This window comes from Mercenaria mercenaria, chromosome 16 (assembly GCF_021730395.1).
Source record: "Mercenaria mercenaria strain notata chromosome 16, MADL_Memer_1, whole genome shotgun sequence".
In the NCBI taxonomy this organism is placed as follows: Eukaryota; Metazoa; Mollusca; class Bivalvia; order Venerida; family Veneridae; genus Mercenaria; species Mercenaria mercenaria.
The window spans coordinates 36,485,779-36,499,334 of NC_069376.1; the positions used below are offsets into that span (position 1 = coordinate 36,485,779).

At 35.7% G+C, this 13,556-nt stretch overlaps 1 protein-coding gene across 1 annotated transcript; it reads left to right on the forward strand.

Annotated features, from left to right (window-relative positions):
- The first annotated feature begins 41 nt into the window (after positions 1-41).
- On the forward strand, positions 42-13,431 carry LOC123540423 (thyroid hormone receptor alpha-A-like). Its single transcript, XM_053525875.1, has 6 exons — positions 42-131; positions 404-539; positions 875-996; positions 1,263-1,452; positions 2,529-2,753; positions 12,654-13,431. The coding sequence occupies exons 1-6, from the start codon at positions 42-44 to the stop codon at positions 12,890-12,892; spliced, it is 1,002 nt and encodes a 333-aa protein (XP_053381850.1). The 3' UTR covers positions 12,893-13,431.
- Positions 13,432-13,556: the final 125 nt, after the last annotated feature.

The following is a 13,556-nucleotide window of genomic DNA, read 5'->3' on the forward strand; positions in this document are numbered from 1 at the left end:
CTGGGAGAGGCTGGCCTTCGGCTGCCGTCACAGCATTATGTATGTCAGGCAAGATAGGGGACCTTGGTCGAACCGCTTACGTTCTGCAAGCTAGTTATTATATGTGTATGAAGATAGATGTCCATAAATATGTATTTGAAGAAATTATCAGTCGCTAATGATTCCACTTCTTGTGAGAATAAAACAAAATGAATAGAAAGCAGATCTCAACACTGTAGCATTTGCTTGCTTGCTTGATTGATTGAAATTTATTGATTGATTATTTGATTGATTGATTGATTTGATTTGATTGATTGATTTGATTGATTGATTGATTGATGTGATTTAGATTTTAATATATTTGATGTTATTTGTTGATTTATCCTACGTCGATATTGATTTTCAGTTTTGCGATATTTTTCAGTGTCCACATTCAGCCGTTGCTACAAGGGAAGATACGACGGTGTCTGAACGCGAGGTTGGTGGAGGAGAAACTGAAAAAGTCGACATAAATAACGATCAAAGTGACATTATCATTCCCGTTGAAATAGGACGGTTTGGTAAACAATCATTATTAACGTACACAATATTACTACAGTCCTGAAACGTTGATTTATGTAAGAGTTTAAAGCTGTATCTCTATTGGACTAGTTTCCGAGCCATATCACTTTTGATTTTATTCCTAGTTGTTTCTGACAAAAGACTTATATAGTTGTTCGTATTTTTCCGACATTCTCCGTACAAAAGAAAAAAAAAAGAAAAAAAAGCGATTGTTACCGAATGTGAATATATGGTACGGCGTATAGTATCACAGGCCTCTTCAACTCTCAGGTTAAGTACAAGTGCATGTAGTATATTTAGATTGTTAAAATGCCGTTTGTAATTAATTTTTCAGACACAAAGGAAATAACAACAATGATTGAACGTCTCGTAAAGGCCAACCAATATTTTACCGAATTTCCACGCACAGATGAGCCAGAAAAACAGACGTTAATCGAGGAACAAACTAATTATCTGGTACGTAAAAGTTATAATTTTTTAATCATGATAATAATTATGAAAATAGTTATGAACATAATGAATATAGAAAGAAGTGTAAAATTACTGCAATAGGTTAAAAGTTGAACAAACAAAATAATTATTATTCTAAATAAATGCAAGTTTTATAATTAATAAATTTATAACTACCCCCCCCCCCCACCACCCCCCAAAAATTCATCTAGTAAAACACTATATAATTGTATAATTATTAATATATCTATGAAACGATTGTTAATCTACAGGTAAAGAAGAAAGTTCAAGCAGCTGCTCCGCGTTCCTATGCCGCAGACGAAAAAGAGAAAATCCGCAGTCAGGTGCTCGAACACAGTGTGAAATATATAGAAATGCGCATTGCAGAGTCAGTGAGATTTGCAAAGCGAATTCCTGGATTTTTAGATTTGCCTTTAGAAGATCAGGCTAATCTTATTCGAGGTAATTACACATTTTTGGGCGTAGCCGCCGTATAAACAGCTCAAAGTCCGGAGGTATATTGTTTTGATCATATTTTGTCAGTCTGTCGGTGGGCCATGTGGTTTCCGGTCATTAATTAGAGGATGTTTGGTCTCATAATGGTCAGATGCCACTGGATGAAGGACTGTGGTCAATAGATGGCGTCGAGTGTTTTGCGGGTCAAGCTAAAAAATAAATTGTTTCAGCATAATTAGTGAAGAATGCTTTTGCTTACAGTCATCAGACTTAAATAGTCTTTTTTTTTGTTTTGGGGAGTTTGTGGAACAAAGGTCAAGGTCACAGTGTCCGTAAGACTGGACCAGTTTCTGCTCAGTAACAAAGGAACGTTTTGGACTTAAGGTGTCAAACTTCATCTGATGGGTACCTTTGGTCAATAGATCTCTATTGGTTTTGAGGTCATTATGTTAATGGTGAGTGGTCAGTGTCACAATGGCCTTGAGGCTAAAACTATTTAAGAAATAATAAGTTCCCAAGTGTGGTTTATCGTAGAAAAACCCGTGTTTTGAGTTCTTACACGTAAGAGTATATCATGAAGGCCGTAGGCTTGAGTGATATATTGTTTCGCTTAAGAACAAAAAACTCGTGTTCTTAAATAGTTTTAGCCTCAAGGCCATTGTGACACTGACCACTCACCATTAGCAGAATGAATGTTATTTCGATTCTAACACGACATACTTGAAACGACAGTGTTAGAAAAAATGGTTACTACTTTTTACGACATGAACTACACTTCGTGCTACGCCCTTGGATTTGACTGTTAAAATTTCCTCCATGTATTCTTCCCATTGCTTAAGAACTGCAGCAAATATTGTGTAACATGGACATCAAACCTTTCATCAATTACCCTCAAGTCCCCAAAACCACGGCGAGTCTCGCAGTTTTTGCCATTTTGCAGCCGAACTTTGTTGTTGTTGTTGTACGCGAATACCATGATTTCGTAACGCTAATAGTTGTACGGGTGATTTTCAACAACCATAGTTATTTACGTAAATTTTTTATGAAAGTGAGTTTATTTGATCTGTCTTTGTTCCCCGCAGAATCTCGAACAGAAAGTGGAATAGTCGGCGGAATGCGGGGTATAAATGCGGAGAAAGGGGTGTTCAGCACACGACATGGAGCTTTCTTTTCATTTGAAGAAATGAAACTTGTGTTTGATGAAACACTTCTATACGAAAAAATGATGTTGTCGAAGAAAATAGCCAAGCTTAACTTATCCTTGGAGGAAGAGGCTATTCTTCGTGCTATGACTATAACTGCGACAGGTGAGTTTGTGTTAGCAATAGTAATGTTGTGGCTATTACAGCAATTGGTGAGTTTGTGTAAACAATACTTTTTGTAGTGACCACTACTGCTACTTATGTAACATCATTCCAACTACTATATGACATTTGATTATAAAGAGATAGTATTTGGTGTAGTAACTTTAACAGTTCATCAAGAACACAGACCAGACGATAATTCATACCGACATGTGCATTTAAAGAGACGATACTGTATGTAGTGACTATATCAACACATATCATGTAGACAAATGAGTTTAAAGAGATGATAGATCATACCCTGGCTATAACTTAAAGGACGTCAATTTATGTAGAAGATATATCTGCGACAGGTGAGTTTGTGAAAACGATATTTCCGACAGAGACTATTACTGCGACAGGTGAGTTTGTGAAAACGATATTTCCGACAGAGTCTATTACTGCGACAGATGAGTTTGTGAAAAGGATATTTCCAACAGAGACTATTACTGCGACAGGTGAGTTTGTGAAAAGGACATTTCCGACAGACAATTACTGCGACAGGTGAGTTTATGAAAACGATATTTCCAACAGAGACTATTACTGCGACAGGTGAGTTTGTGAAAACAATATTTCCAACAGAGACTATTACTGCGACAGATGAGTTTGTGAAAACGGTATTTCTGACAGAGACTATTACTGCGAAAGGTGAGTTTATGAAAACGATATTTCCGGTAGAGACAATAACTCTGACAGATGAGTTTGTGAAAATGATATTTCCAACAAAGACTGTTACTTTCGATAGGTGAGTTTATGAAAACGATATTTCCGGTAGAGACAATAACTGCGACAAGTAAGTTTAAAGAGAAGATACTTCCCGCAGTGACTGTAACAGTGAGACGATACTTCTTGTAGTAGCAAATACTGCGAAATATAAAGTGGTGGCGCTATCGCAACAGTGCGCTATACAGTAGTGGTGGCGCTGTAGTGTATAGTTTGCGCTTTCTGTTTTACTGAAGCAACGAATTGACGTGTCCACCAAATTATATTTCCTACTGACATTTTTTTTCCGAGAAATGTATCATTTTACATATCTGTCCTGCCGAACTCCATCTACATTGAATCATTCTATTACGCAACATCATCAAGTGGAAATTACCAGGCCACCACTTTACCAAGCTCAGAAGTGAAAGAAACTCAATTTTCACATTTTCTTTTTCGAATATTTCTAGAACATCTGTCAATATGAAATGGCTTCCTTCGCAACATATCTCTTTGTTAAAAACAAAGGAATCAATCAAGTTATCTGCCAGATTAATGGCAGGTTCTTCATATGCACCAAATAGATACAATTAAATCTCACGTTCCTCAATTTCCTTAATATTTTCAAGTAATTCTCTATATTTATTATCATCATTAGAATCGTTTCATATCTTAAAATTTATTTGAAAGTAAATGACTTGTCACAATTTTTGTTTCATTTGGGAGGTTATTTCTGGTTGTTACTTTTTTTGACGGTTAACAAATTAAGCCTTTTTTGAATGGCGATATGTTTGCGGAGTCTTTTCTTGTTATAGAACTGCCTTTAGAGGGATAATTTTTGTGATTATTTGAACTAATCCTTACGGAGGAAAAGGCTTGAAAAGATACCGTTCTTCTTTAAAGTTGTAACGAGAGGTCCACTTTTTCTTTTTCGCTTGAAATTCCCCATCTGCAGTGGATACACAGTGTCTGCATGGTATTTGAATATATAGAAGTTTTTAAGAAATTAGGTGTTCAAAAATTGTTCATACACATGCTTCTTTTAATTCTAATGCTTCTCTTAATTCTAAAAAACTTTAAAGGCATTAGAATAAAAAGCTAAATGACAATCCCTGGAATCATACCACATTTCCGATGAAAACAAACTACTTATTTGTAGTCAGACGTTCTAACGATAACCGTGCGTCACAGCGCCACCACTACTATATAGGCATACAGACACTAAATAGGAAAATGGCGCATTGTAGTCGCATAATGGCGGATTCAAATAGTCCTCGGGGTTTTTTTTTTTTTTTGGGGGGGGGGGGGGGGGGGGGGGGGGGTTTCTTGTTGTTGTTTTTTTTTTTCCCTGTAGAGCTGTTTTCCTTGTTTTCTTAGCATTTATTTTGCTGAAATCTCATGACAGATCTATGCTTGACGTTTTGGAAGTATTTTCATAATGAAATAATAGCTTGATAGACTTTGTCATAGAAACTTAGGTCATACACTACCACTACAAGTTGGGGTCTCATTTTTTTCATTTTAAATTGATTTTGCAGTTTTTGTGTTTGACTGAAAATATTTTTCTTGCATCAAACATGACCCCACCCTTTTCTTTTGATTTTTATTCTGCACTGACAATATTCTTCAAGAAAATGTAAGATAAAAATTGAAATCTGGCCAGACGAGGATGGAAATGAACTACATTGATTAGAATTTGATACAAAATGACAAATTTATTGCAATCACATTTTCACTTCTTTTTTTTTTTTTTTTTGGCAATCAGGGGTAAAACTGAACATATTTAACAGTTTAAATGTGTAATTTGTATGCAGATCAGAATGGAAAATAACAAAACAGGGCAAAATTAGGCTACAGTCAGGATAACAGTTTGAAAATTTCATATGTTGTAACATTTTGTTCCTGTTTTGTCTTTGATTTTACGTAAATTATTACAGCATGTTCAAGATGCAGTTTGATCTTTTGATCACTGGTGCGAGAGTGCCGCCACTTTTAAAAAGTGCTGGTACATTTCTTATACGGGAGATTTCATTAAAAACTTGTGTATGTTTGTACGAGTATTTAGACCATTAATATGGGCGATAATGTTCATATAGAGTATCTATGCATCGAAATTCAGTTGGAATGCATACAGATGTCAAAATTTACAAACACCAGAATTACATATAGGAGAAAAGCTCTTGACGACACAATTTACATAATATTTTAACGAAATCACAGTCAACTTGTAGTTAAAATGTTTTTACGCGGCACTACACTCTCCGATTTTTGAAATAAGTTCTATTTATGAAAATATAATGTAAATTTTACCCACCTGTTTACATTTTGAAACCGATGATAGTTGCATTCTTATCACCACTTTTTGGTGGTGGAGCTGGGGTTTAGTAGTCGTGTTATTGTGCGACAGGAAAGTTTGAAATTTGACTACATTTGTACAAGTATCACTAGTAAACATGTACATTGCACGTATTCCGTTTCATCTGCTAATACTATATTAGTACCTATATAGAGTTACCATAGCAACCGATGCGGATACTTCGAGATAATGTCATACCAAATGTATCAGTAAGCATTCTGAGATCAGGTTTAATTATTATCTTGTTTTATCAGTAATATGACAGTAGGCGTTCGTTTCAAACACGCATAGACGGCATGTCTGAAAAGCAAGGCATTCTGGGATCGAGTTAATTATCACTTTGTTATATAAAGGTTCGTTTCAAGCACGCGCAGAACGCATGTGATTTACATCGCATTTACGGATCGAGTTAATTAACCCTTTGTTTTATAAAAGTTCGTTTCCAACACGCGGAGAAGAAACATAACAGTTACAAAAGACAATGCTTAAGTAAAAAAAAGTTCTTTTGACAAAAGATTCTTTTGATATATGCGAGCTTACATAAAAATTACACATATATATCTGTAGTATTATCACAGTATTATGCATATAGTCATTCTGTGTAATGTCATGGAGGTAATATATAGATCCATCCCTTTACTACATCAATGAAAAATGTTGTGTGTCAGAAGGATAGAAAGGGGCTGCTATTCGATTTTAAAAATGTACCTGAAATTATGTGGAGCTAAAGGTAAAGAAATTGAAAGGCAAAGTATTAGCAAAAGAATGTATGGGAGAAACCTGTCTTAAAGACCCACCGCAGAATAATAGTATTCTTTTGCGTTTCCGCGATGGTAATGATACATAATTTGCATAAAAAATGAGAACTTTCAAATTATACTAGCCCACCGATTGAACAGTGTCATATGGTATGTGTAGGTCTATGACATGTGTTCATCTTACGATTAGATGATAATATCAATTTATTAATTAAGTTAGTATAAGTATCATAGTTTTATTACTTTAATTAATGAAGATTATGAAAGCAGAGATGAGTTGAAGTATGGTCAGAGCTGATGCCACTCTTTATACGGTGGATAGATTTTTGAATGTTTTGAGGAAGTGGTCATAGTTGGTGGCTTGATCAAAATTTCCTTGGCCATTTCCAAGGAGTACTGATTAGTAGCTCCGCTCTAGAGAAATAAATTGTTAAACTTTTTTTTTACATGTGATCTAAAGGTTTCTTGCCAATAACATATTCAAATCAGGCTTTAGTCATTTGTTAAAATTGTTTGGGTTTTCTCTTTAGTGGAAAGAAGGCTGTCCGTTAATATATTTATTTGATTTTCTAATAACGCACGCTGCAAGACAATTATTTTGAAATACGTGACTGTTGGTGTTATATGAAGGATTCAACAGCTACATTGTCTAAAGCTCGGCTCAATTTTTTAACATGTACATTTTTACAATGTTTGACATTATAAAGTGTATTTATGACATTGAGAATACGGTAAAGCAAGTGAAAAGGAGTTTATGATATTGGTAAAAAAGCAGGAAGAAATGTCGACTTTCAAAAGCGTTTACACGGTTTACTCCCTTCTGCACATTTTTAGCTCACCTGTCACGAAGTGACAAGGTGAGCTATTGTGACCGCTTGATGTGCGTCGTCCGTCGTGCGTCGTCCGTCATCCGTCAACAGTTTCTAAAAAAATCTTCTTGAAAACCACTGGGCAGAATTACACCAAACTTCACAGGAATGATCCTTGGATGTTCCCCATTCAAAATTGTTCAAAAAATTGAATTCCATGTAGAACTCTGGTTGCCATGGCAACCGAAAGGAAAAACTTTAAAAATCTTCTTGTCTAAAACCACAGGACCCACACGGCCTAGGGCTTTGATATTTTGTATCTCTAGTGGTCCTCTACCAAGATTGTTCAAATTATCCCCCTAGGGTCAAATATGGCCCCGCCCTGGGAGTCCCAAGTTTAACATAGACTTATATAGGAAAAAAAGTTTAAAAATCTTCTTGTCTGAAACCACAACACTTAGAGTTTTGGTATTTGGTTTGTAGCATTGTCTTATGGTCCTCAACCAAAATTGTTCAAATTGTACCCCTGGGGGTCCCAAGTTTTATATAGGAAAAAGACTTTAAAAATCTTCTTGTCTGAAACCATACGACCTAGACTTTTGATATTTGGTATGATGCATTGTCTAGTAGACCTCTACCAAATTTATCCAAATTATGCCCCTGGGGTTAAAAGAGGCCCCGCCCTGGGGTCGCTTAGTTATTATGTGAGTTATATAGGAAAAAATACTAAAAATCATCTGATCCTATTTCCAAGACTGTTTAGTTATAATTACCTGATAACCCCAAGTAATATGTTGTCACTTGACTGTGACCTTGACCTACTGACCTACTTTCTTGTTTTTAAGATACAGCCTTGAAATTTTGATGACATAAACAGTTTTGCACACCAAGCGTAAAACTGTATTTCATTGACCATGAATGTGACCTACTGGCTTTCTTAATATTTTATCATCAGTTTGACATTAGAAACATGTAGCTCATATTACTCAGGTGAGCGATCCAGGGTCATCATGACCCTCTTGTTGTTTTTTGTTGTTGTTTTTTTTTTTATTTATTTGGATATCTTGCAAAAATCAATAGTTTAGTCCACTCGTCAGTTTTGCAGTACCTGCATTTTATTGATTTTTGAGGGAGAGGAAAAATCGCCTAAAATGTGTGAACGAATCGCTTTAGGACCTTGCAGAGTAAATCATTGTTTCTTGTGCATCTTTCTGGCACTTTTTGTTTTTAGTGGCGAGGTATTTTCTGTTATAGTTGGTTGGTCTCGTGTTTAAACTTTGCACACGATACTTGCATGTGAGATGAAAAGAATAACGCTGTTTCAAACAGGCTGTCGTCCCTATGTTTGTTTTATCACATTTCTCTTTATTAACAATAAAAATAACTCCAGTAGGTTTTTAAGCTCACCTGAGCACAAAGTGCTCAGGGTGAGCTATTGTGATCGCTCACCGTCCGGCGTCCGTCCGTCCGGCGTCCGTCCACACTTTACTTTAAACAACATCTCCTCCTAAACCACCTTGCCAACTTTGATGAAACTTCACAGGGATGTTCCATAGATGGTCCCCTTTAAAAATTATTCAAAGAATTCCATACTGAACTCTGGTTGCCATGGCAACCGAAAGGAAAAACTTTAAAAATCTTCTTCTCAAAAACCAGAAGCCCTAGAGCTTAGATATTTGGTGTGAAGCATTGCCTAATGGACCTCTACCAAGTTTGTTCAAATCATGACCCCGAGGTCAAAATTGACCCCGCCCCAGGGGTCACTTGATTTTACATAGGACAATCTTAAACAAGAAATATCTTTAAGAATGATGGTCGGCGAATTTTAATAAGGAAAGAAGTTTATGAATTTTTCATCTAACATTCATCTTTCATCTAACATTTTTCAAATTGCAAAACTAAACACCGCACTTTAACAATTTAAATGGTTCTCTTTTAATTTTTCGCAAAGGTTTCGTAGGGTTGCAATTTTGTTTCGTTTATCCTTAGACGAATAATTACAGCAGTAGTTTGATCAAGATTCATGAAGCGGTTCATGAGAAGAGGTCATTAAACGTATTTATATTTTTAGCTTAATTGGTCCCTATCCCCATTTGTAACAAAATAGCAGGAGACCTTACGATATTGTTACACATCGAGTTTGATAAAAATCCATTACATTTTAGTGGTTAATGCGAACAAAGGCATATCTACTTTTAGCTATAGTGGTCCCTAATAGGGCCCAAGTTCCTATATAAATAAATTTGGAAGAGGACCTTATAATGATGCTCCAGACCAAGTATGACAAAGATCCACCAAGCTGTTCATGAGACGCTGTATAAAGGCATTTCTAGTTTTAGCTCTAGCAGCCCCTAAAAGGGGTTAAATGTCCCAGCTGAACAAAGTTGGCTGCGGGCCTAATAAAGATGCTACAAATCAAGTTTGATTAGAATACATGAGAAAAAATCAATTAAAGGATTTTTTATTTATTATTTTTATTTATTTCTAAAATAGGCCAACTGATCCCGCTTTAACAAATGCATATTCGCTATTCATGAATCTTTGGACAATAACGTTACACCTATAAAAAGTGAAGGTCAAGCAAAAGATACAATTGTAATTATTTCAATATTTCTGTTCCATAAGCAAAGTTTAACCGTAGTTATATCACATAGATAAACTGTATGCAGCGTACCTTCATTTCAGAGTAATGAGATTCAGTCATTATATAGCATATATATAATAAAACAGATTTCAACTGAGTTCAATATTTGCATACCATACTAAAGAAAAATATTCATATATAATAAATCAATTAAATAATTTATAACAAATATATCAAAGCAAACAAGTACTCATTTTAATATGCAATCTGAATAAGTCACAAGAGCAAGAAACCTTTTCATATACAGACGACAATTGTAACAAGTAAAATCTTTTAAAAAGCACTTCTCTACATAAAAGACTCTTATCACACCCTTATTCATGTGATACGCAGACCGTATTCAGCTCTTTCTTTAATTTGATATATGTTGGTATTTGAACAGGTTTTTATCATATTTATTAAACTTACTTATCATTTTGAGATATATCAATATTCTTGCTAAATATACTGGGCCAAAGTTAGCTTTAAAACTGTGAACAGCGTCGTTTAGGATAAACGCCTTGTCTACATTTCACTCAGCGTAGCACAGTCAACAGAGTGAAAGAAATTGACACTCTCGTCCAATCAGGCACAGTGTTGCATAAATCTTCCATTTTGATAAATTATCTATAATGCGTTATCAAGTAGTTTGATTTGCAAACTGAAGTCACGTGGCATAGGTAACGAAAACGAATTTAGACGGCGTCGCCGAAAAATCTTCTTCTCAAAAACCAGAAGCCCTAGAGCTTAGATATTTGACATGGAGCATTGCCTAGTGGACCTCTACTAAAATTGTTCAAATCTTGACCCCCGGTTCAAAATTGACCCCGCCTCAGGGGTCACTTGATTTTACATATGAAAATCTTCAAAAAATTTCTAAAAATAAACCAGAAGGCCTAGAGCTTAGATATTTGACATGTAGCATTGCCTAGTGGACCTCTACAAAATTTGTTTAAATTATGACCCCCAGGGTGACCCCTCCCCAGAGGTCACTTGATTTTACATAGGAAAATCATAAAAAATCTTCTTCTCAAAAACCAAAAGCCCTAGAGCTTAGATATATGGTGTGAAGTATTGCCTAATGGACCTCTACCAAGTTTGTTCAAATCATGACCCCGGGGCCCCAGGGGTTACTTGATTGTACATAGGAAAATCTTAAAAAATCTTCTTCTCAAAAAGCATAAGCCCTGGAGCTTTGATAATTGGCATGTGGCATTGCCTAGTGGACCTCTACGTATACAAAAGTTGTTCAAATCATGACCCCGGGGTCAAAATTGACCCCGCCCCAGGGGTCACTTGATTTTACATATGAAAATCTTCAAAAAAATTTCTAAAAATAAACCAGAAGGCCTAGAGCTTAGATATTTGACATGTAGCATTGCCTAGTGGGCCTCTACTAAATTTGTTCAAATCATGACCCCGGGGTCAAAATTGACCCCGCCCTAGGGTCATTTGATTTTACATATGAAAGTCTTCAAAAAATTTCTAAAAATAAATCAGAAGGCCTAGAGCTTAAATATTTCACATGTAGCATGGCCTAGTGGACCTCTACAGCATTTGTTCAAATAATGACCCCCATGGTCAAAATTGACCCCGCCCCAGGGGTCACTTGATTTTACATATGAAAATCTTCAAAAATTTTCTAAAAATAAACCAGAAGGCCTAGATCTTAGATATTTGACATGTAGCATTGCCTAGTAGATTTCTACAAAAAAGTTTCAAATCATGACCCCTGGGGTTAAATTGGCTCCGCCCCAGGGGTCACTTGATTTTACATATGAAAATCTTCAAAAATTTTCTAAAAATAAACCAGAAGGCCTAGAGCTTAGATATAGACATGTAGCATTGCCTAGTGGACCTCTACAAAAATTGTTCAAATCTTGACCCCCCCCCCCCCCCCCCCCCCCCCCGGGTCAAATTGACCCAGCCCCAGGGTTACTTGATTGTGCATAGGGAAATCTTCATAATTTTGCTAAAAATAAATCAGAAGGCCTAGATCTTGTTCAAGTAAGCAACTCTACTCAGGTGAGCGATATAGGGCCATCATGGCCCTCTTCTAAAGTCTTATTGCATATCTATCTTAATACAGATCACTGTTAACCCTAATTGCATATATTTCGTATAACGGATTGCTGTAAACTCTTATTGCATATCTTTCTTTTATACAGATCGCTGTAAACTCTTATTGCATACCTTTCTTTTATACGGATCGCTGTAAACTCTTATTGCATACCTTTCTTTTATACGGATCGCTGTAAACTCTTATTGCATATCTTTCTTTTATACGGATCGCTGTAAACTCTTATTGCATATCTTTCTTTTATACGGATCTCTGTAAACTCTTATTGCATACCTTTCTTTTATACGGATCGCTGTAAACTCTTATTGCATACCTTTCTTTTATACAGATCGCTGTAAACTTGTAAACTCTTATTGCATACCTTTCTTTTATACAGATCGCTGTAAACTCTTATTGCATATCTTTCTTTTATACAGATCGCTGTAAACTCTTATTGCATACCTTTCTTTTATACAGATCGCTGTAAACTCTTATTGCATATTTTTCTTTTATACAGATCGCTGTTAACTCTTATTGCATACCTTTCTTTTATACAGATCGCTGTAAACTGTTGCGGAGAGACCGAGTCGAAGACATTCAAAATAAACTGATGAGTTGCCTACTGCACGTGATCTCAGAGAAAGGTTCCGAGCCTGTCTCCCGACGACTTTGCAAACTCTTTGACGTCCTCATGTGTTGTCGTTACGTCACAGAAGTTGACTTGAAACAAGTAAAGAAAATTTTCTTGGAATGGCCTTCGTTCTCTAACTATAAATTAGCAGAGGAGTTTTTATAATGTGACGTTCAAAATGCGTGCGCGCGCTAGTGCGCGCGTGCGTGCGTGCAATAAAATCCTTCAACATATCAAGTTATGATCTTGCGGTCACATCTCGCTAGAAAATAACGCACACGGGCAGCGTTTATATGATTATATATCATCATTTATAACGTGTTTCTCAGGGAATTATTCAAATAATAGTTCAGTTTATCTGATAATTTCATAGTGTAAAATATCAAACATTTTTTCATACTGGTTCAGAATTACAAAGCATTAACAAATAAAAAGACGTGAAACAAAAACAACAAAAATGTTTGTTTTTCATATAAGATAAGAAATAACATTTCTCACTCGTGAACACCATGCAGCTTCATTTTTGTGTGGTTACTAAGTATGCCATTCGTGAAAATGTTGCATCTTGTGTTCACTCAGTGAAAGATATTTCTACAAAAAAAACTAAACATTAAAGCCTGACTGCTTATATAAATCGCCGGTCCACAGTTTGTGCTGTTTGCCGGTTTCTAGATCAACACTTAATTGTGCCAGGTATAAAGAAAAAGAAACAAGATGATGAAAATGTATTGCTGATGTAATGTAATAAAGCACCGAATGGCTTGCCGGTCAATAGTCAAAACTATTGTCCGAGGTCATTACTTGTATATTATATCAGTTGAAATAGCTA

Excerpts from the sequence above, each read along its gene's own strand:
- LOC123540423 (XM_053525875.1), top strand. The coding sequence starts at position 42 with ATGTCAGGCAAGATAGGGGACCTTGGTCGAACCGCTTACGTTCTGCAA. Across the intron at positions 540-874 it reads CGTTGAAATAGGACGGTTTG|ACACAAAGGAAATAACAACA; the intron begins GTAAACAATCAT and ends TTAATTTTTCAG. Across the intron at positions 2,754-12,653 it reads TATGACTATAACTGCGACAG|ATCGCTGTAAACTGTTGCGG; the intron begins GTGAGTTTGTGT and ends TCTTTTATACAG.